General features: G+C 42.0%; 1 protein-coding gene across 1 annotated transcript; it reads right to left on the bottom strand.

Moving 5' to 3' along the window:
• Window positions 1-47: 47 nt before the first annotated feature.
• casp8ap2 (caspase 8 associated protein 2) lies at window positions 48-22,262 on the bottom strand. The gene is made up of 11 exons (XM_033022040.1): window positions 22,157-22,262; window positions 20,024-20,112; window positions 19,001-19,069; window positions 16,859-16,959; window positions 16,097-16,171; window positions 14,770-14,885; window positions 11,003-12,560; window positions 9,889-10,915; window positions 5,365-8,005; window positions 2,002-2,101; window positions 48-931 (listed from the first exon to the last, which is right to left on the bottom strand). Exons 2-11 carry the CDS (start codon window positions 20,091-20,093, stop codon window positions 869-871), a joined length of 5,820 nt encoding a protein of 1,939 aa, XP_032877931.1. The 5' UTR covers window positions 20,094-20,112; window positions 22,157-22,262; the 3' UTR covers window positions 48-868.
• Window positions 22,263-22,539: the final 277 nt, after the last annotated feature.

Genomic DNA, 22,539 nt, shown 5'->3' with positions numbered 1-22,539 from the left:
TACAGAATGTATTTAAGTAATGTCCAAACAAGACAATGATTTTAAAAAAAGGGCAAGAATACTTGCAGTGACATCAAGCATTACAAACATTCTGGACATGATACAACAGGAACAAAGATTAAAAAGCTTTGTAAGTTCTCACATTGACTTATTTATTTTTGTTAGGTTTCAATCTTCACAGTTTGAAACATACTAAGACAACTTATGTAAATTTTAAAACCGTTTATTTATAATATTAACAAATGTACAGCATTGTTCAACTCTATAAAAACAGGTACGAAAGCAAGCAATTTCAAAAAGTTCCAAACCTGCTTCCAAAGATATTCACATAAAAATATGAAACGCAAGAACAGATTTATGTACACACACACACACGGATGTTATACTTTACAAACCACACTAATCTGACAGCACACTGGTGAATGTACTGAGATCGGCAGTCATAGGTCATTAATGTAGCTAAATGTACAAAAAGGTCAACATTATTAAAGCAATTCACTTCCATCACATCACTGAAGGAGAGGAAACAAATCATGGCATTCTGCTGCATTGAACTTGTTGCGAACTTCTCAATGGTCAGTCCAGTAGAAACATTTCAATTTGGGGGACTGGGGAAGGCAGGTGGCAATACTTGATGAGATTATAATTGGTGTAACGGCTGCTTGCATCATGTGTGCATGCCATTTCAAAGTGTGATCTACGAAGACCGATGCTTAAGAAATATGTTTGCTGGAAAGAAAAAGGGCAGACCCCCATGGCAATGAAGCTCTGTGTTCTGTCTGCATCACAACATCAATCCTGTGCTTAATCTTCACAAAAACCAAAATCATCTCAGAGAAACAAATACAAGTCTCAGATGCATATGTTATCAGTTATTCATGTTTCCTGTCCTTTTGAATAACTTCATCAAACAAAGGAATCTTTCCGATACCTGAAACAAAAATACAATTGAATTATGTCTTTGGTCACATGTTGATTTATTTTCTAATATTTCTTGTAATATTATTCATAATCCTGTAATATTATTCATAATCAGAATATCTTGTTTAAGGGATTTACATTAAACAGAGCATCACGGCAACTACTAACAAGGGTGATACTCCTACATCAATACGGCACTAAATTGACTTGATGGACTCAAATATTCACCCTAGCTACCCATAATTAAACTAGGGCAGGGGTCGGCAAACTTGTTATGCATAGGGGACAGGACACATGTCTGAGCAGATGGCGGGCCACATCTATGGCCATAGTTAATAAATATTTAATGATAGTTTAAAAAATTGCAACAAAAATGTAACAAAAAAACAATTACCACCACGACAAACTGCAACTAAAGTGCAACACTGGCTGGAGCGGAATTCCTCAGCGACTCCACTGATACTTCGCTTTCCTCCAGCTGTGTCTGTGTGTGTGTGCGCGCGTGCGTCTCTCTCGGATAAGTGTTGTGCGTGTGTTGGGTTACGCCTGCGGGCCGGGTGATTTCGGGTCGTAGGTTGCCGATCCCTGAATTAGGGCAATGTCGGCTGCAGCCAATCATTAATGAACATTATGAAACATTTTATTGTTACTATCTTGAAAAATGCTTTCCAATTGTATGTGAGAATGTGCGTCAAGCAAGACCTCCATACGTCAGGCCATCTGTAATCTGGGGTGTCTCTGCACCTTTAAATCGCTGTTTATAGTTTTTTAGTTCAGCGATACAGCACAGAAGCAGCCCTTCAGCCCACACCGACCAACAATCCCCGCACACTAACACTATCCTACACACACTGGGGACAATTTACAATCTTTACCAAAATCAATTAACCTCCGTCTTTGGAGTGTGGGAGGAAACAGGAGCATGGTCATGAAGAGAACATGCAAACTCCGTACAGACAGCATCCGTAAGCAGGATCAAGGGCCCTGTAAGGCGGCAACTCTACCGACGCGCCACCTTGCCGCCCACATATGCTTTATTATTGTTAAATTACTCTTCATCTTTCAGGAACCCGTGTTTACCTGTCGTGGAGATCTTCGCAGTTTTCTCGCTAAGTAATTAAAAGTTTCTTCATTTGCCCCTTTCCGTCGGCAATCCAACAGTATTGTTCGATCATCTTCCCTGAAAAATAAACCGTAAAACAGGATTACACAACATAATTTAAACCAAACTTAACAAGAGACAAAAGAGAAACACACCTGTCAAATAAAATTTCCATGGTCCAAATGAAGTTCAAAAGCAGAGTGCTAGTCAGTCAGAGAACATTGGTTGGGAGCACGAGTTATTTAAAAGGATAAGTCTTTAGTTAGGATTAGAGAAAAGGAACTGCATCAGCTGGCATCTTGCATACAGCACAAGGCACTGGAATAATTTAGGTTTACTTTGCCTGCAGGGTAGAAGCTGGTCCTGAACCCGGACGTTACAGTTTTCAAGTTCCTATACCTTCTTCCCGACGGCAGGAGTGAAATGAAAGTGTGACAATGTATTGTGCTGCAAGTTGGTATACACACAGCCTAATAAAAGCTAAATGGCAGAGACCTGGCAATAATGACTCGGGGCTTCAGGGTAGCAACATTCCATGAAGTGGAAAGATTGTGAAATCCACTGTGTAAAAGGGAGAACTGCAAATTAGAATGGGGAAACAAAAATATAAACACGGACATAAAACTTTACACGGGAGATTGAGAATTAACCGAGAACCATAGCATCTTGACAACACAAAATTGCTGGGGAAACTCAGCGGGTGCAGCAGCATCTATGGCATCTAGTGTCATCTTGACAACCTTGGTTTCACTTCAGAATTACACGAGGGACAACAAAAAAAGGGAAGCATGTTAGAAGACTGAGAATAATGACAAATCCTTGGGAAACCATGCAAGTGCCAAACAGAAATTTAGAAGAAGACATATGCTAGAAACCACAGATGCTGGAATCTTGCGCAAAAATCAAAGTGCCGGAAGCATTCAGTCGGTCAGGCAGCATCTGCAGAGGGAATGGACAGGTGACGTTTCAGGTCGGGACCTTAATTCATCCAAAATATTGATGGCCCATTCCCTCCACAGATGTTGACTGACCAGCAGTGTTCTCCAGTACTTTGTTTTATGCTCAAAATCCTCCAGCAATGCTCAAGATTAATAATAACAAAGCTGGTTTCCCTTTTAATGCCAACTCGTTCTTTGAAAGCCCCAAGGCCAGCCAAGAAATCAGTTCCTACATCTAGATTGAATTAACTTGTGTGCCTTCCTCCCCTTCCCATTCCAGACAATGTCTTGACAACGCCGAAAGCAAGGCTTATCAAAGGTACCTCGTGTTCCGAGGGCGAGTCTACCTACTCATTGTAATTTACAAAACATTGAGGGAAATTTTAGACGGTCATAAGTGATAGTAGAAATAGGCCATTTGGCCCATCAAGTCTACTCCTCCATTCAATCATGGCTGATCTAACCCTCCCTCCTAACCACATTCTCCTGCCTTCTCCCCATAACCTTTGACACCAGTACTAATCAAGAATCTATATATCTGCTGTAAAAATATCCACCGACTTGGCCTCCACAGCCAACTGTGGGAAAGAATTCCAGATTCACCACGCTCCGACTAAATAAATTCCTCCTCATCTCTTTCCTAATGGAACGTCCTGTTATTCTTAGGCTATGACCTCTGGTCTTAGTCTCTCCCACTAATGGAAACATCCTCTCCATATCCACTCTATCCAAGCCTTTCTCTATTTGTTGTTTCAATGAGGTTCCCCCCCATCCTTCTAAACGCCAGCGATCATTCTCGTAAGCCTCCTCTGGACCCTCTCCAGAGCCTGCACATCTTTCTTCAGATATGGTGCCCAATATTGCTCACAATATTCCAAAGTCTACACCTTTATTCCTACTACCAAAATGCATGACTCCACACTTTGCCACGCTGTATTCCATCTGCCACTTCTCTGCCCACTCTCCCAACCTGTCCAAGTCCTTCGGCAGAGTCCCTGCCTTCTCTACACTTCTTGCCCCTCCTTATCTTCGTATCCTCTGCAAATCTGGCCACAAAACCTTCAATCCGCACATCCAAATCATTAACATACAACGTGAAGAGTAAAAGCCCCAGCACCGACCCCTGCAGAACTCTGCTGGTCACTGACTGCCAACCAGAAAAAGCCCCCTTTATTGCCACTCTTTGCCTTCTGCCATCCAGCCAACCTGTTATCCATGTTAGTATCTGCCCTATCCATGCTAGTATCTGCCCTTTGATACCATTGGCTCTCATCTTCCTTAGCAGCCTCATGTGCGGCACCTTATCAAAGGTTTTCTGAAAATCTAGATCAGCAACATCCACCGACTCTCCTTTGTCTGTCTGTTTAAGAATGAACTGCAGATGCTGGAAAAATCCAGGTAGACAAAAATGCTGGAGAAACTCAGCGGGTGAGGCAGCATCTATGGAGCGAAGGAATAGGTGACGTTTCAGGTCGAGACCCTTCATCATGGTGACGTTTCGGGTCGAGTCCCTTATGAAGAAATTCTCATTGAAGAAATTTAAACATTCCATGAAAATGCTTGGTAATGCAAACAGTATATATAATCCAGGAACCACCTTTCAACCAATTCCGTACATACAGGCAACTGCAGATGATGGATCTTGCATAGATCATCAGGTGCTGGAGTAACTCAGCGGGTCAGGCAACATCTCTGGAGGACATGAAACATAGAAAATAGGTGGAGTAGGCCATTCGGCCCTTCGAGCCTGCACCGCCATTTGATATGATCATGGCTGATCATCAAACTCAGTATCCCATCCCTGCATTCTCTCCATACCCCCTGATCCCTTTAGCCATAAGGGCCACATCCAACTCCCTCTTAAATATAGCCAATGAACTGGCCTCAACTACCTTCTGTGGCAGAGAATTCCACAGATTCACCACTCTGTGTAAAAAATGATTTTCTCATCTCGGTCCTAAAAGACTTCCCTCTTATCCTTAAACTGTGACCCCTAGTTCTGGACTTCCCCAACATCGGGAATAATCTTCCTGCATCTAGCCTGTCCAACCCCTTAAGAATTTTGTAAGTTTCTATAAGATCCCCCCTCAATCTTCTGAATTCCAGCGTGTACAAGCCGAGTCTATCCAGTCTTTCTTCAATAATCGATGTTTTGGGTTGGGACCCTTTCCCAGACTGATTGTAGTATGGGAGAGAAAGCTGGAAAAGAGTATGTGGGGGGGGGGGGGGGGTTGAAAACAAAGTCTGCAAACTGATAAGTGGATACAGGTGAGAGGAATCTACCCGTCCGCCAATCCAAACTCCTTCGCCTGAAATCAATTCCTCCAGAAAAGACCCCACTGAGTTACACTTTGTGCTCAAACCGACTTTGTACAACTGATAAGCCACAAATTGAGATCCTACCTTGTCCATGCAATCACAACTTCACCATTCTTCTTGATTACATTCTTAGCAGAGAGGCTGGTTGCCAACGCCACAGTGGACTGACAAGCATTGGTTGTCGTTTTCTTCGGTGTAGCATCATTGTCAGCTTTCCTTGCTGATGAAATGGATTTTCTTTGCGCCTTGGTTTGGTTATTTTTTTTCTCACTGGTTTTCAAAGATTCTTTACGCGCTCTTTTCTGCGTGGAATCCACTTTCGCGTTACGTTTTCTCTTCTTGGTCCTGGAGCTAGGATCAGGTTCCAAGATTGTTGCAGTCAATAATGCGACACCTTTTATATTCCCACTGGGGGTTTCAAGTGATGGCTCATGAACTGTACAGTGTTTGGTTAATGGTTGATCTTTCTCCGACTGAGGTGTCTGCATCGCAACCTCCATTCCTGACTCTTCCAGAGTTTTGCCTCCACCTGCTGGATGCTCCACAACCCGAGAATGTGTAGGTAATGCTTTGGACATCAGGCGATCTTGCTGCTCAATTACATCTTGCACATTGTTGCCGGGTAATATTGTCTGCTTATCAATGGTCTCCATAACGGATCCTCCACTTGGTTCCAACTTGGATGTCGCATTCGTCTGCTCTGCTGGAACAGAGGGCGAGCTCTGTAGTGGAGAGTCAGCTTTGGATGCCCTGCACCTTATCTTGACGATGAAATGGTCATTTGATTTTTCCATTACAACAGCCTGCATCGGGGAGTGGCCCTGATACTGAAAGGAAGACATCTGCTTGTTCCACATCGAGGAACTGCTGGACCTGCTGCTAGAATTGTCCGAATCCAAAGCCAAGTGAATATCTTGCTCCAAGACATCCTCCTCGTCGAGGACAGCGTTTTCACTGTAATGGCTGGTCAAAATGGCCTCGCTCACTTCACCAGGCAAGGATAATTCATTCTGTGATGTTAAGAAACTGATTTCCCCATCTGATTTAAGAGGCGAGGGGACTGTAAGAGAAACTGCCAGATCCTCCATCAGAATAGAGGACACAGTGGAAGGCATTTGTAGAGCTGAACTAGTTTCTATTACCTTCTGGCTAATTGAACCTTCAGGTGGGCTGATCATCCGAACGTCTTTGTTGTGGACCACCTTATCAGGGATTTCTAGCATGCAGCTTTCATCCAAAATATCTATATTGAGTGGCGGTCTCAACCCAACAGTGTGCTTATTTGGTGTGCTGGGAGGCCAAGATATACTATCGCCCTGGGACACTGAGGGAACTTTCTCTGATGTGGAAGTAACACCAGACAGATGCGAGTTGCTATCATGGTTCATCTTATCAGGGACAGGCCAAGAATTACATTCCAGCGTTGAAATCCCTTGCTCCAACAGATCGGACCCCTGCAACAAACACTTGAATATCTCACCCATCTGAGCATCGCTTACCAGGTTAAAAGTTAGAGTAGAGGCCTGTTGTTCCGTTAGAATGCCAAGTTCAGCTTTCTCATGGGAGTCTTTAGTGAAGTTGGAATTTATCAGTGAGTCGCTTGAAGCATTTGAATTCATCTGATTCAAGGACACCAGGTTTTTGACTTTAGTGGAAGACTTGGAGTTTTCTTTGGAGACATCCCCAGCTGTAAGCTCAATACAATTCTTTGAATGTTTGTTTGATTGTGTGGTTTCTTTTTGTCTGCTCTCATCTGCAGTTAGTTTCTTTCTCTTAGAATTCCTTTTGCTCGAAACATTATTTGCCAAAAGTGGCTCCAAGAACAGGGATCTTTTCAACTTTGAAAGTTTGTCAACTTTGTGCTTAACCATCATCTTTCTCTTCTTACTTTTGATCAACTTCTCATTTTTTCTTTCCTCCTCCAAGGCCAATTCGAGACTTATATTCTCACAAGATATGAAGGTCTCGCGTGCCTTAGCAAACATAAAATCAAACTGCTTTTCCACAAACACCCACAGTTTTTCTTTCATATTCGGGGCCTGTTGTGAGAAAATACTGCTTACAATCCCATTAGATTTAACCTGTGATAGTTTTGCCTCAATCATTGAACAGATGGAACTCTTTTGCTCTCTCCTGGATTTGGGGAATTTGGACTGTTTAACTATGGAGATGAATTCTGCAATGGCAATCTCAATAATCCGTTTAAACCTGCAGATTTCAAATTGTTTATGAAGTTTCATGTACTTCTGTCGGATTACCTTTCGGGCAACCTTTAGGGCTTCCATTAAATCAGTAACCGAGGATTTAATTCGCTTTTTTTCTATAGTACTCAGTGAAGATATTTTCAATCCTTCAGAATCTTGACTTGATGACACACCTTTTGATTTTCCTCGTTTTTTAACGGATTTAATTTTGGGTAATACTTCACTGTGAGATTTTACAGCAGATTCATCAGGATTTGTCAGACCAGTTTCCTTTTCACTTGGGCTTCGACCAGGATTACCCTTCTCTTCATTGTTGCTCTTTTTCACCTCTTGAACATTACTAGCTGGTTTCTGCTCTTGAGGTGCACATTCATCCACATCACTCAAAATTTCTCCTTCTTCTATTTCATCTGAAATTTCCAAGGTTTTAACTCCTGTTTTACACAAAGGCTCCCGATTTTCTTTATTCAACTCCAGAGTGCAACTGCTTAAGGAACTCTCTTGGATTTTCTCTTTAGAATCTGGAGACAAACAAATTTAAGGAATAGTAAGTTGCATTTACTATTTCATACAACCTCCATACAATATTGTTTGTCATTCATAATTATAAATAATAAAGTCTTACAAATAACAGCGACCACTTTCACAAAAAAAAGTGACTCATTCAGTTATCATTCAAGAAAGGATTTTGACTTCCAAAACCATTAACTGTGCAACTTGTATTCTACTTGGGCAAGAAAAGAAAGTTAACATTCTTTACAGCAGGGGTTGGCAACCTTGTTCTGCATAGGGGCCAGGACGCATGTCAGTGAGCGGATGGCGGGCCACATCTATCACATGTACACATGGATCCCGCCCCAGATGGCAGGCATCAAATCACGTGTTCACAGAAGGTAGACAAAAATGGCTGGAGAAATTCAGTGGGTGAGGCAGCCTCATGCAATCCTTACGTCTCACCCGCTGAGTTTCTCCAGCATTTTTGTCTACGTTCGATTTTTCCAGCATTCTTTCTTAAACGTGTTCACAGAAGGTGTACGGCCGTGCCGGCGGCTTTGCGCAGCATGCGGCACACCCAGAGCTCGGCGGGCCAGATGATTACGGGAAAAAAATCTGCCTGCAGGCCTGATGATTTCGGGTTACGGGCCACATTCGGCGCAGGGACCGTAGTTTGCCGACCCCTGGTTTACAGATTGCCTGATCAAATTAGGGTTTAAATTATTTGAAGGATCTCAAAAGGAAACTTGACCCATAGACCACATTGAGTACGGTTAGATGACAAAACAACCTCCATGATAAATCTCAACATCAGTGCATTCTCAGCCCCTCACTAAACTGCCTACACACTCATGACAGTACAGTCAAAATCTAGTCTACCTTCATTCACAAGTTTCCTGATGACACCACAGTAATGAGTTGGATCTCGAACAATGATGAAAGAGTACAGGAAGGAGAGAGAGCTAAGTAATGTAGTGTCAAGACAACCTCTCCCTCAATGTCAGCAAAACAAAGGAGCTGGTCATTAACTTCAGGAAGTGAGGTAGTGTGCACTCCTTGATCTTTCATTGTGGTGGTGAAGTGGAGATGGTCAAGAGCAAGTCCCCAGACATAAATATTGTGAACAATTTATCCTAGCCAAACTACATTAACACTAAAGCATACCAACAGATCTTCAGGCGGCAACAAAGGAAATTCAGCAAGTTTCCAATGACTCTTCCCAATTTTGACAGATGCACCATAGAAAGCACTCTTTCAGTCCGATTTACAGTTTGGCTGGGCCACTACTCTGCCAATATCGCAAGAAGTTGCGGAAAGTTGTGAACGAGGACCAGTCAGAAAACAGAGGATTTTCACTGCACCTTAGCACACATGACAATAGTAATAATCCAATACTATGAATGAAGATGTACACAAGTATAGATTTAAGGTGAAAGGAGAAAGATTTAACAGGAACTTTTTTGGAACTATCACATGTGCTCCCAGATGAAGTATTTGAAACAGGTACAATAACAATATGTTGAAGACATTTGGACAGGTACATGGATAGGGGAGGTTGAGAGGGACATTGGCCAGGAATTAGCAAATAGGACCAGTTTGGAGGGGACATTGGTCAGCAAAAGCATGTTGGGCTAAAGCATCCGTTTTGGCACTGAATGATTATGATTCCAAGTGCTTCATTCCGCACTTTACTCTGTATGGAGAAGTTAAAAAACAAAACTGGAGAAAAATAAAATCAGTTAAAAAAAGATTTAGTTACAGGATGACAACTTGAGTAAGATGCCATCTGTTTCACGAAAGACCCAGGTGCAGTTGCTGATGTTTATGTCAGTATTGCCAACCTTCACGTGTATAAAAGAATTCTGTCCAATAATCCACACACCAAGGGAAAAAAACCACATGCTTTTACCTTTGTGGTCAACATCTCTATCTGCAGATATACCCGATTTCTCCAATGCTGAAGATCTGACAGGACGTTGCGGACTGGATAAAGGACTAATCGGGGCACCGATGCACCCAATGTAGGTGAAGTCAATGCTCTGAATGGAGTTGTCTTCCTGGTCTTCGGGTACACAAGATCTTTTAACTGATGGGGCAACATTTAAAGAGTCTGTCACACTGGCAGGTGTCTGGTGCAGTTCGTGGGCAGTGGAATCTGGTTCGGAGATAGCTGGCAATTGTGCAATAAGTGTTCCAGCGACAATAAGAGGCTGACCAGAAACCTCAGGGATCCCAGCACAAGAGAGCGACAGAATATTTTCACCACTGGTTGCATTGTCAGTTTCAACTGGACAATCCAAATCCACACATTGCCCATCAATGGTACAGTCAATTTCTATAAGCGGTTGGGATGTTGTGTTCAGTTCATTCTTGTTAACTTCCGATGGACTTTCCACAGATGCAGAACGCTTATAAGCATCAATTTCCACAAGTGGTGCAGAATTTGCATCCTCTTCAGAAATGGCTTCACTGATAACTTCCACTGTTCCCACAGTCTCCACAACAAGTTGAGTTAACTTGACTGTGTCAGAATCGTCCACTAATATTACTTCAAAGTCTTCCTCCATTTCTTCTCCCTTTAGCAGGGCACAGGGCATCATTTCACATTCTGCAGGTTCCCGAATAGCTAGTGGAGCAGAAGCCCCAGTTTCTGCCGACTGCACCTCAGATTCGGATTCTTCGCTCTTTGCTTGAGCCTCGTTGGAACTTCCCTCGTTACTCGTGTCACTCTTCTTTGAAGCAGGCGCCATTCCGCCAACATGCTCCACCACCTCATCCACATCGAGCACCCGAGTGCAAGACACTTCCAACTCACAAGCAGCAGCAGGAGCAGCAGGTACAGAAGCAGGCACAGGAGCAGGAGCAGGAGCATCAACAACAGCAGGAGCAGCATCAGCATCGGTAGGAACAGCATCAGCACTAAAAGTATCAGCAGGAAAAGCATCAGCAGGAGCCGGAGGAGCAGGAACAGGAGGAGCAGGAGCAGGAGGAGCAGGAACAGGAGGAGCAGGAACAGGAGGAGCAGGAACAGGAGGAGCAGGAGCAGGAGGAGCAGGAACAGGTGGAGCAGGAACAGGAGGAGCAGGAACAGGAGGAGCAGGAACAGGAGGAGCAGCAGGTTGTCTCTTCACAGGAGAAATGGTAAGCTGCAATGTTTCCATAAAATGCAATTTGGGATCAGAGTCCCTTACTGAGCTTTGTTCACCTGTTAGGCTCTGCTGGCTGCCTGTACCGTGACCATGCGCTGGATCTCCTGTACAACGTCTTTTCGCTGTTCTTTCATGCCCCTCAGTCACTCTCGTTTTGACTTTTTTACTTTGATGCTCCTTGTCAACGTGGTCCCTTCCATTCCGTAACGAGTGTCTGTGAACACTGTGGTCCTTCTGATTTTCTTTGAGCTCACACTTACCCTTTTCCTTTCTCCTTTCATCTTTTTTTAAGCTTCGGTTGTCATTTTTGCCACTCTGCCTGACACTCTCCTTGCCGGTGTCATCTTGTACTTTCCCGTTTGACGATTTACTTTTTCGGTCTCTGCTGTCCCCGGTGCTCTTTTCCTTTCCCGAACTCTTACACTCAGTCTTTTTGTCTCTTTTCTCTTTTGAGGAAGAATGGTTCACTGCCACACAAGTGCTCCATCGAGAACTCTTACAGGGGCTAGCAGGACTTGTCAATTTTGATGAATCATTTATTTTTTCACAATGCCGTCTCTCCGGCTCTCTCTCCTTTTGAGAAGACCGACTTCTTAACCGGTCATCTCTTTGCTTGTCCTTGGCCTCTTCGCGACTACTTTTCTGTTCCTTTTTTTTGTCCGTTACCTGCTCCCTGCTTCTGTGATCACTTTTCTTTGCCTCTTTCTCTTTACGTCTTTCCTCCTTTTCAACGTTGCTTTTTGATTCTTTTGAACCTGCACTATTTACAAACGTGCCAGAAAATGAGGCCGAACCAAGGCGATGTCTGACTTTGTCTGACCTTTCTTCTGGAGTATGTCGAGCTGTGCAATTAACTTCAGAATGTGGTTTTGTACTCAGAGAAGTTTGCCCTTGTTTCTCAGTCTTTTCCGTAGCATGGAGTTCTTTGTTTTTCTTTCCAGAGCCTGATAGCTCAGAAATGTACAACTTTTCAAACTTTTCAACAGTTCCATGTTTAGCCAAATCCTCTCCATTCAATTTCTCAGTTCCCCTTCCCTCCTTGCAAGGAGGCAGTTCTGCTTTATCTTTGATGGCATTTGGTTTAAGAGGTGGTACAATACTTGTATGCGAGGGAGTCTTACAGGAATGCTCTCTGCCGACAACTGAATGAAGGTTAGAAAGAGATTTGACATTTCTTGGTAAATTACATTGGTTTTTTGGTTCCAAAATCGTACTTCCACAGTCAAGTGGTCTATCTTTGGGACAGTTTCTCTCTTCATTTAGGTGAGGTTTAGACATGCACTGCACAAAATTTGCAGACCAGGATGGACAAGGAAGACTCTGTCTGGAATAGATGCCATCGTTCTGTGTTGCTATCGGAACATTTGACGACACTGTGGGATGATTCTGGTAACGTCGGAGATGCGAGTTTCCAATCCAATTCACCGATTGCCTGAATTAAAAAAAAAAAAATTTACTAAGCCGCAGGTCACAGATATACATGGGCAAAAGAATGGCGTGCAGACGCCCTTAACATATTCCTAAGCATGAATGCAAGTCATGGGTTATAGGTTTTGCTTCCATAAAATCTCTCGGGGTTTAAGAGCTTGCTGGTTATTATCGCTGCCTCACTACTCCAGCGAAGTGAGCTTGATATTGGTCTTAGATGCTGCCTGTACAGAGTTTGCACATTCCTTGCAACTTGCAAGGGTGTCTGACAGGTGCTCCAGTCATCTCCCAATTTTCAAATGTGTGCTGGTTGGTTAATTAGTTACTTTAAAATAGCCCTTAATGTGGGCAGATATCAAAATAATCGAAGGGGAGTTGAAAGGCAAGTGAGAGTTGGACAACAAAGTGGAAAGCCACAAGGTCATTCACTTTGGTGCACAAAACAGCAAAGCTGTGTATTTTTTGTCAAACTGGTCTCAGATTGGGAAATGTTGATGATCAAAGTAATGTGGGTGTTCTTGTGCACGTTACTGAAAATTAGTACGAAAAGAAGCATTTAGCATTCAAATGGCATTATAATGATTGCCAGAAAGGGAATAAATAAAATATGTAGGAAGGAACTACAGATGCTGGTTAACACCGACGATAGATGCAAAATGCTGGAATAAACTCAGCGTGACAGGCATCATCTCAGTAGAGAAGGAATGGGTGATGTTTCAGGTCAAGTCTGAAGAAGGGTCTCGACCCAAGTCACCCATTCCTTCTCTCCAGAGATGCTGCCTGTCCCGCTGAGTTACTCCAGCATTTTGTGTATCTAGGGAATAAATAAAGATGCACAAGATTGTTGTGTTTGCCATTCAAGGAGAGACTAAGCAAACTAGGACTGTATTCTCTGGAATTTAGAAAAATAAGACGTCACTGAAGCTTATAAAACTCTTTCAGGGATTGAATGGCTGCATGCAGGGAGGATATTTCACCTGGTTGAGGATTAGAACAAGGGGTTGCAGTCTTAGAATAAAGGATAGGGAATTCAGGACTGAGATGAGAAATCTATTTATGTCGAAGTGCTGAATCTTCACAATTCTCTATGATGGAGGGCAGAGGAGGTTCAGTCATTGAGTTCATTCTAAACGGGCAGCCGTAGATTTCTGCAGATTAAGGGAATCAAAGGCACAGCCGCTGGAGTTGCTGCCTCACAGCACCAGATTCCCGTGTTCGATCCTGACCTCGTGAGCTGTCAACTTCCACATTCTCCCCGTGACCGCGTGGGTTTACTCCCGGTGCATCAGTTTCCTCCCACATCCCAAAGACATGTGGCATTTGTTGGTTAATTGGCCTCTATAAATTGCCCTTAGCAAGCAGGGAGTGGATGCAAAGTTAGATAACATAGTAGTATGAACAGATGATCAATGGTTGTCGTGCACTCTTAGGGACAAAGGGCCCGTTCCCATGCTGTATCTCTAAAAACATATCTCTAAATATAAATATGGGAACCCCCACAATCAAGATGTGGATTATGGAGATGTCGGAGACCTTACATTTGGAAAATTAGATAGGTCTTAATTGACAAACCAGAATTATTCATTAGAATATGGTCTCCATTTATAGATTACTTGAAGGGGTAGATCGGACCGGCACGGAGGCCGGACTGAAGCCTGAACCCAGGACTAGATGAATAGTTATGTTCTCTGACCTACCTCCCAAGTTGTATTATTGATAGTTTATTTTATTTTTCTAATTTCTTTCTTTCTTTATTTTTCCTATCTATAAATATAAATAAATAATTAGAGGCAATGTTAATAGGTAACCGATAAAGGAGGATCCCAGCTACTTTGGTAACTGGGTCCCTGGAAACCTGGATATTTAATATGTATCCGTTAAACAAAGTCTGTACTGGTTTGGATTATGAAATGTAGATGCCTCTAATAAAAATTTATTTTAAATAAATAAATAAAAATATGGAGATAGTACAGGAGTGTGGAGTTAAGGTGAAAAAACCAGTCACTGCCTGGATGAATGGCAGAACATACACAAAGGACTAATGTTCCTACATATGTGGGTATCCACTGGTCTTTCACTCCTTTGTGAAATCCTCATTCTCTAATGGTGACTCCACAATTCTGCAGCCAAACCGCTAAAGCATATTATATATGTTTTGCAGAATACAAGTAACCAATTTATATAAATTTGAATTTAAGTCTTGTCTGTTTCACCTTTTGTTCAGCCTATTAATTTCTTCATCCTTGCGGATAATTTCCTGACGAGCAGTTTTTATGAGGGCTGATATGTTCTTTTTCAGCTGGATATTTTCATTCGACAGAGAGGAATTCTAGGCAGAAACAAAATGGATAGGTTCTAATCTCCATCTGATGGCATTGCTTATAGCACATGTGTATAACAGCAGCGGAAACTCTGGGCACATGCCTCGTAACCACAGATTAAATGGTTAACAGATTGATGATGCTGAATTCCAAGTGCATTTAACAAATAAAATAAGGAACATGCACCGGTTCGGGTCAGGACCCTCCTTTCAGAATCAGTCTGAAGAAGAATCCCAACTTCAAATGTCGCCTGTCCATTTTCTCCAGAGTTGCTGCCTGCGTTTTGTCTCCAGCATTTTGTCTATATCTTTGGTATAAACCGCATCGGCAGTTCCTTTTTATTAAATAATATAAATGCATTTTGTTTTCCCATGTTACGTTCAGTAGATAACAAATAGAGATAACTGAATTTTGGACCTTAATTCTCAAATAAAGTTGCTTCTCCTATAGCTACTTGAGTAAATTGACTCCAGTGTTTTGCAAAGACATAAACTTTGTTGTTCACTAGGGACATACAGCATTTAACCAGGCCACTGAATACACTCCAACCACCATGTCATTTACACTAATCCCACGTTAAACCCTACCCCCGCCGCCTCATTCTCATGAACTGCCCAAATTCTAGCACTCATCTACACATTATAGGCAATTTACACTGGCTAATCATCCCAACAACATGTACATCTTTGGGATGTGGGAGGAAACAAAGGACCAGCAAAAACCCATGCAGTCACATGGATGGAACCTAAAGTCAGGATTGAATACTGCGCCCGAGGCAGTGGTTCAACTATGCCACCATTTACATTCAAACCCCGATCCTACGTTGTGGGTATGTGTTTGTTCTTGATTATAAAATCATGATCTCATGTTTGACATTATTTGGTAAATCATCGTCTCAAAATCTGTTTGCATCTCACTCCAATCTTAATATTGCTTGCTGCTTTGAATAGCTCTTCCAGCCTACTGAATTTCAATGCAACTGATCAAAAATAATTATTAACCGTCAGAAATAATCTAAAGAAGGTCTCGACCCGAGACGTCACCCATTCCTTCTCTCCAAAGATGCTGCCTGTTCCGCTGAGTTACATCAGCATTTTACGTCTACCAGAAATAATTATTGTTTGGTCTGTGTATTTTGTCACCTCTGACAATGATACAACAAAGTGGTAAATCAAAGGTCTGGTCTGAACACACGAGCTGACTTATATGGGTCAGTTACCTTGGTTTCCACTTCTTGCAGCTTTTGCACCAACTCCTCAACTTGTTTCTCTCTTTCTACGGACTTCTCCTGAAACTGTCAGAATAAAAAATAAAAATTGGTACACTGCAAACGAAAATTTTAAAAAGTTGCATATATTCAGTATTTGTAGGAAGACAGAGAGCAGCCACATATAATTGGATAAGTAAATAACTATTATCAGAGTTTAAATAGTTTCAAGTTTTATCAGAGGAGCATTAGAACTATTTAGCGAATTAAAAAAGGTTTTGCACATTAAAACTAAAACCCAGGATGTCTTAGCAATTTTGAACTGCTACATTGCTTCTGACATAGAGTATATGCTGAAAAAACAGTAAATCATTTGGCCAATTTTGAGTTGGGACATGGAAATAATGCTGTCTAATATAAGAGGTTGTAAAATAGATTATGTTGCTTGCTCCAAACTACCACATAAACACAGTATAAAGAGTTCCCGTCTTCAGTGAGCACCCAGCTTGTATGTTTAACATATACTAAGATCCAGAATCTTTAGGTTTGTTTTTTATTGTCATGTGTACCGGGAGTACACTGAAAAGCTTTGTTACAATCAAGCCATCCAGTGTACATCCAAGCCAATGGGTGCAACATTTAGTGCAAGATAAAGTTCGATTCTACTGTCAGTACAGATTGAAGAGCAAATTAGTTATTGGTTCCCTGTCATTTACCGACAAAAGCACAAGCAAACCTTCCTTCTATCAAATTGTACTATAACCAAACATGTACCTCTTTCAGAGAGATGTCTTTTGCTGTTCCTTCTTCCGTAAGGATTTCCTCATACAAATCAAAGCAATCCTTAACAGGTTTACTCTTTCCTGCAATATCACCTGAAAACAAAAAAAGCATCTTAATAGACATGGATGAGTAAATTATAAATGGTTTATTCTTCTTTAAAAACTGCTTCTTCTTCTGGGTGCGTTACATAGCATAAATTACCTCCCTTCAGCGGTGCTTCTTGAAAAACTTAAATTTTATTATTTCTTATGCAAGGCAAACAGCACAGAAAATGTGCAGGTGCAGCAAGGCCTAAATGGCATCATATTGCTGGAATGCGAGGTGTACAATCAACTCTCTGAAACAAAGTTTGCAGAATAGATGTACGTTTAAGTCATTTCTATGGTTTAATAGTGCTTTGTTTGCCACATATGCAACTGCACAGTGAAATTCTTTTTGCACATATTACACAAGCAGGCGGCGCCATTGTTTGTGCCATTTCCAAAGTCCAGTCGGCCCATGCGCTAATTCCACAAGTAACCCCAAACTATGCCAGTATTTATGTTCCATATTTGCCAAGACACTCGCCATTCCTTTCTACCAGTTTGACCACAATGTACTTCACTCAAGTTGGAAATCCCTTGATTTTTTGTTTTGATGGTGATGGGTTCTTTCCATTTTAACATGGTGGAAGATAATGAGAGAAACAAAAAATTACACTTCTGAAACAAGTAAAATCACTTTATTATTCTGCAACTCCATCCACGTTAATGCACTTCTGAACGGTTTCAATAGGTGCAGCCAATGCAGTCTTTGTTGTTATCTTCTTGCTTCATTATTCCAGCTTTGGTTTTTCAGGTTTATGAGCTCTTTTGTGAAAAATGTTAATTTACATGTTGAGATTCTTTATTTGGTGCCAGTGCAAAAAAGAGTCAGGCTTTGATAAGAAATGCATCGTAATGCTCATAGTTGATAAAGTTGTATTAGGCCAAGGACCAGGAATTTCCTATTTACTGAACCAACCCAGTTTTGATGAAGTAATTTTAATGCAACTTTCATTCTTTTAAACAGCACAATTTAAAATGCAACTATTTTCTTTGTACAACCAATTCATTAAGACTTGTTGAACAAGTAATTTGTAAGGCAGTACAACCATTCAATATAATCTGACAAGCCATGGCATCCCCCCGCACTTCTGAAACAAAGAGGAAATGTAATTGCATACTGATCGACTGCCTTTCTTATGGAGTGATCTTAATTAGAATCGGGTTTTCTCCCACATTTTAAGCCAAAATGACAATTAACAGGTTTTTTTTTTTTTTTTTTTAAAAACAACTGGCAGACTGAAAAGTCCTCAAAACTGCACGTTTGTTGACGCAACAAGTTTCAATGCACACAAATGCTACCTTTGGTGTCTGAGAAGGTGCTATTTATTTTACAGTGTAGCCAGAAATTAATTGCCCAGTGACATACATTCATCATGTTAAAAACACTTGGCTGCTTTGTGTCCAATTATCTCAATCACGTTTGTAATTCAAGGTGGCGATTTACCTAGACTTTAAACTATAAAAAACATTCCTCCAAACAGAAGCCATTTTCTCCAAGATGCAATTGGGGAAACGTCAAGATTGGAGAACATTCTGTGGTCAAGCCCACCATTTGAACATGTTACATTATCTTTGAAATATATGTGAATATCATACAAACTTGAACCACTCTCTCCACCCTTTATTGAATTTTTGTTTATTATATATTAACTATGTGTATTGTGTTACAGGCACAAATACCTGATAAAGTGATGAACCGTTAGTGCAAGATAAAGTCCAGTAAAGTCCAATCAAAGATAGTCCAAGTGTCTCCAATGAGGTCGATAGTAGCTCAGAACTATCTGAGGACTATCTACAGGTGTCAGAGGTTATGGGGAGAAGGCAGGAGAATGGGGTTGGGAAGGAGAGATATCAGCCATGATTGAATGGTGGAGTAGGCTTGATGGGCCGAATAGCCTAATTCTGCTCCTGTCACTTATGATCTTATGACATGATTGGTCTCTAGTTGTTGGTAGGATGTTTCAGTTATGCTGTTAAGCTGCTGCAAGTAAGAATTTGATTCTTCTCTTTGTGGGTGCATATGACAATTAAAAACTCTACGACTCACCTTGATAGTCTGTGTCCAGGCCATCATAGATGTCAAAAGAGCTTTCACTGTCTGCCTTCACTGGTGAATCTGCAACATACAGAGAGAGAAGGCGAACAATTATTTCAAAATTGTTAACATCACAATAAAATTAAAACATTGAACACATCATTAACCACAGCCGTGGAACCACGTCACAAATAAAATGCAATTAAACAAACCCTTCGATCCATCAAGAATAAAGGAAAGACTGGACAATATGTTTGCAGAAAAGTTTTTGAAATTTGCAAATCATTGCCGCAGCGAGCTGAGCAGGTACTCGGCCAAGCATTCAACTCATGTAATTCTAAGCGACAGGTATCAGGAATCCAACTAACAACCAACCCACAACATGGAGGCGATTTCCAAAGAACTGCAGCCAAATGGGCAGCACATGGTAGAGTTGCTGCCTTACAGCGCCAGTTGCCCAGGTTCGATCGTGTCCATATGGAGTTTTCACATTCTCCCTGTGGGTTTTATCTGGTTGTTTAGTTTAGATCTACAGCGCGTAGACAGGCCCTTCAGCCCACCAAGTCCATGCTGACCAGCGATCTCCCGCAGCACTATCCTGCACACTAGGGACAATTTACAATTTTACTGAAGCCCATTAACCTATAAACCTGTCACTCTTTGGAGTGTCAGAGGAAACCAGAGAACCTGGGGAAAACCCACAGGATCACGGGGAGAACGTATAAACTCCGTACAGACAGCAACCATAGTCAGGATAGAACTCAGGTCTCTGGCGCTGTAAGGCAGCAACTTTACCACTGCGCCATCGTGCTCCGGTTTCCTCCCATACTCCAAAGACGTACAAGATTGTAGGTTAATTGACTTCTGTAAATTGTCTTAGTGTGTAGGATAATGCTGGGGTGTGGGATGATCACTAGTCGGCGCAGACTCGGTGAGCCGAAGGGCCTGTTTCCATGCCATATGTCTAGTCTAACTACATTTGAATTTCCTTTGAAAATGATGCACATTGATAAAGAGCATTCAAACTTTTCTTACCAAAACGGCCCACGTTCCATTGATCACCATAAAGATAATCTGCATTGCTGGTCTTTGCACCGTCCATCATGTCCTTAGAAATTCTCCATCTGAGCGAACAAAAAGTTTGAAATCACCATTTAGTGTCTGCGTTAGCTTCCAATCAGAAAATGTGCCTTCTTCATTAATTGCAGGCATTGACATCAGCAACCACATTAGCAAACACATATCTGCTTTTAGTCTGCAAACTTCCTCTGAGTAAAAGGTCAGTTATACAGCATGGAAACAGGCCCTTTGGCCCAACTTGCCCATGCCAACCAAGGTGCCCCATCTACACTAGTCCCACCTGCCTGAATTTGGTCCAAATTCCTCAATACCTAAAGCTCAGTACAGTGAAGTTTTATACTTGCAAAAGCGAAAAGCGCTTTAAAAACCCCCCCAGCTTTCTTGAAGAGATCATGCTTACAATGTTCCAACATATTATAATGTTAATGCCATTGATACTTCCCAATTACATGAAATACACCAAAGAATCTTGAGGTATATTCAACTGCAAGGCATTCCCAAGTCATGGCTAATTTGCATTCGGGAAACCTTCAGGATCAAGTATGACATTTGATTTGAACTTCATGGTCTGCTTTGTCTTTTCAACAACGTTATAACACATCTTGATTGAAGAGTCTATTATTTTTCCTACAATTAATCCAACTGGTTTATGGGAAGAACACTATTCAATCACTACTCAGGCAGCATCATTTCCTATTTTAACAAAAATCTTTGTAATAATGTTAATTTAAGTTGAGCAAATATTGAATTGGTTCATCACTAATTGTTATCTTAACTGTCTTTATATGACTGTTGATTGCTGATCTATTATTGGCATATCATCAAATTTTCCTGGTGAAACTCTAAATTAACATTGTTAGAAGTGTTAAATTATTTGATATTGAACCTATATTAAATTTAGTACTATAATGTTTAATGCTGTTAATATGTTTCTTAACCACCCCTCAATCAATGTAAAGACCTGACTGCCTTCAACTATACTCAGCACCCACTGCACTTTTTTAAATGTAGGTCGGGGATGTCACAAACACCAGGATTTGTTGAAGGGTCTCGACACGAAACGTCAACCATTCCTTCCCTCCAGAGATGCTGCCCGTCCCGCTGAGTTACTTCAGTATTGTGTGTTTATCACCAGTATTTACTGCTCATCCCCAGTCAACATGAGCAACACTTGGCGTCGGTAAAAGGGCCTCGACCCGAAACACCGCCTATCCATGTTCTCCAGAGATGCTGCCTTGACCCCGCTGGATTACTCCAGCACTCTGTGTCCTTTTGAGTAAGTCTTGTTAGGCCACTTGGTGTAATTAGACTTATTTTCGCCATTGCTTCAGCGGGGAAGTGTAGGACATGGTAATGAATCGGTCAAACATGGCGGGGGCAGATTTGATCACCAGACGCACAAAAGCAGCAAATATAAAATGAAAATCACCAACAACCTGTGCAGGCAAACACCATTCAATGGCTTCCACAACTCGATTTGAATATTTGTTTTAAGCTGCAAACCAGCGACAGGCCAGAAGCATTCAGGAGAGAAGGGGTGCGCGCTATTGACTGGGTCTCAACAAGGCCGACAAAGTTGTCCCTGCTATCAGGGTGAACTGGAATGACAGTCACAACCCCGGGAAACCGCACATCAATCCACAATTACAATTAGAAGGGCGCTGACCCGAAAAGTCGCCTCTCCATGTCCTCCAGAGATGTTGCCCGGCCCGCAGAGTTACTCCGGCACTGACTCTGCAACCTTTTCCCTCACAATCCTTCACTTACTTACGGCGTGATTATGGAGTCAACGATCCCCCCGGGTTTCTTCTCTGGTCAAAGTAGAAGCAGAATGCACAAAGCGAAGTGAATAAATAAATAGCAACCGAAGAATTGCAACGACGGTGATGTTTGGCGCTAAATATTTGCCGGATGGAGATGGAGGAGGAGACAGGGAAGAGGAGGAGACAGAGAAGAGGAGGAGGAGGAGACAGAGGAGAAGAGGAGGAGACAGAGAAGAGGGAGGGAGGGAGGGGGTGTTCTGTCGTGCACATTAAAATATAGGCTGCAATAATCCAGGGGGAGCGGGTCTGGAAGAGGGGGACCTGCCTGTGGTGCACGGTGGGCCCGGTGCCTGGTCACTGCCCGCTCGTCATCTTCCCCGCTGCTGCCGATCGGCCTGGACACCCCCTCCAGCAACGCTGATGTGATGCCCAAAGATCTTATAGCTTATAAGATCTTTGGTGATGCCTGGGCACGAAATGTAATATATGTAATCTAAATATATATGTGTAATCTAAAGTAGAAGCTCGTGAAACTCGTGCCTGAGGCCAAGTAATTAGATTGTGTAATCTAAAGTGGGAAACTCGTGCCTGAGCCTCGGGACAGGCCAGGTACCTTTAATTATAAAAAAAACAGTGATTGCTGAATAAAGATAGCAATGTTACAACATCTTGATATTTTAAAAATTAAGTCTGCAACTTATCCCATCA

Source organism: Amblyraja radiata, chromosome 5 (genome assembly GCF_010909765.2).
Source record: "Amblyraja radiata isolate CabotCenter1 chromosome 5, sAmbRad1.1.pri, whole genome shotgun sequence".
Taxonomy (NCBI): domain Eukaryota; kingdom Metazoa; phylum Chordata; class Chondrichthyes; order Rajiformes; family Rajidae; genus Amblyraja; species Amblyraja radiata.
The sequence above is the reverse complement of the archived record's forward strand: the minus strand, read 5'-3'. Positions and strand labels throughout refer to the sequence as shown.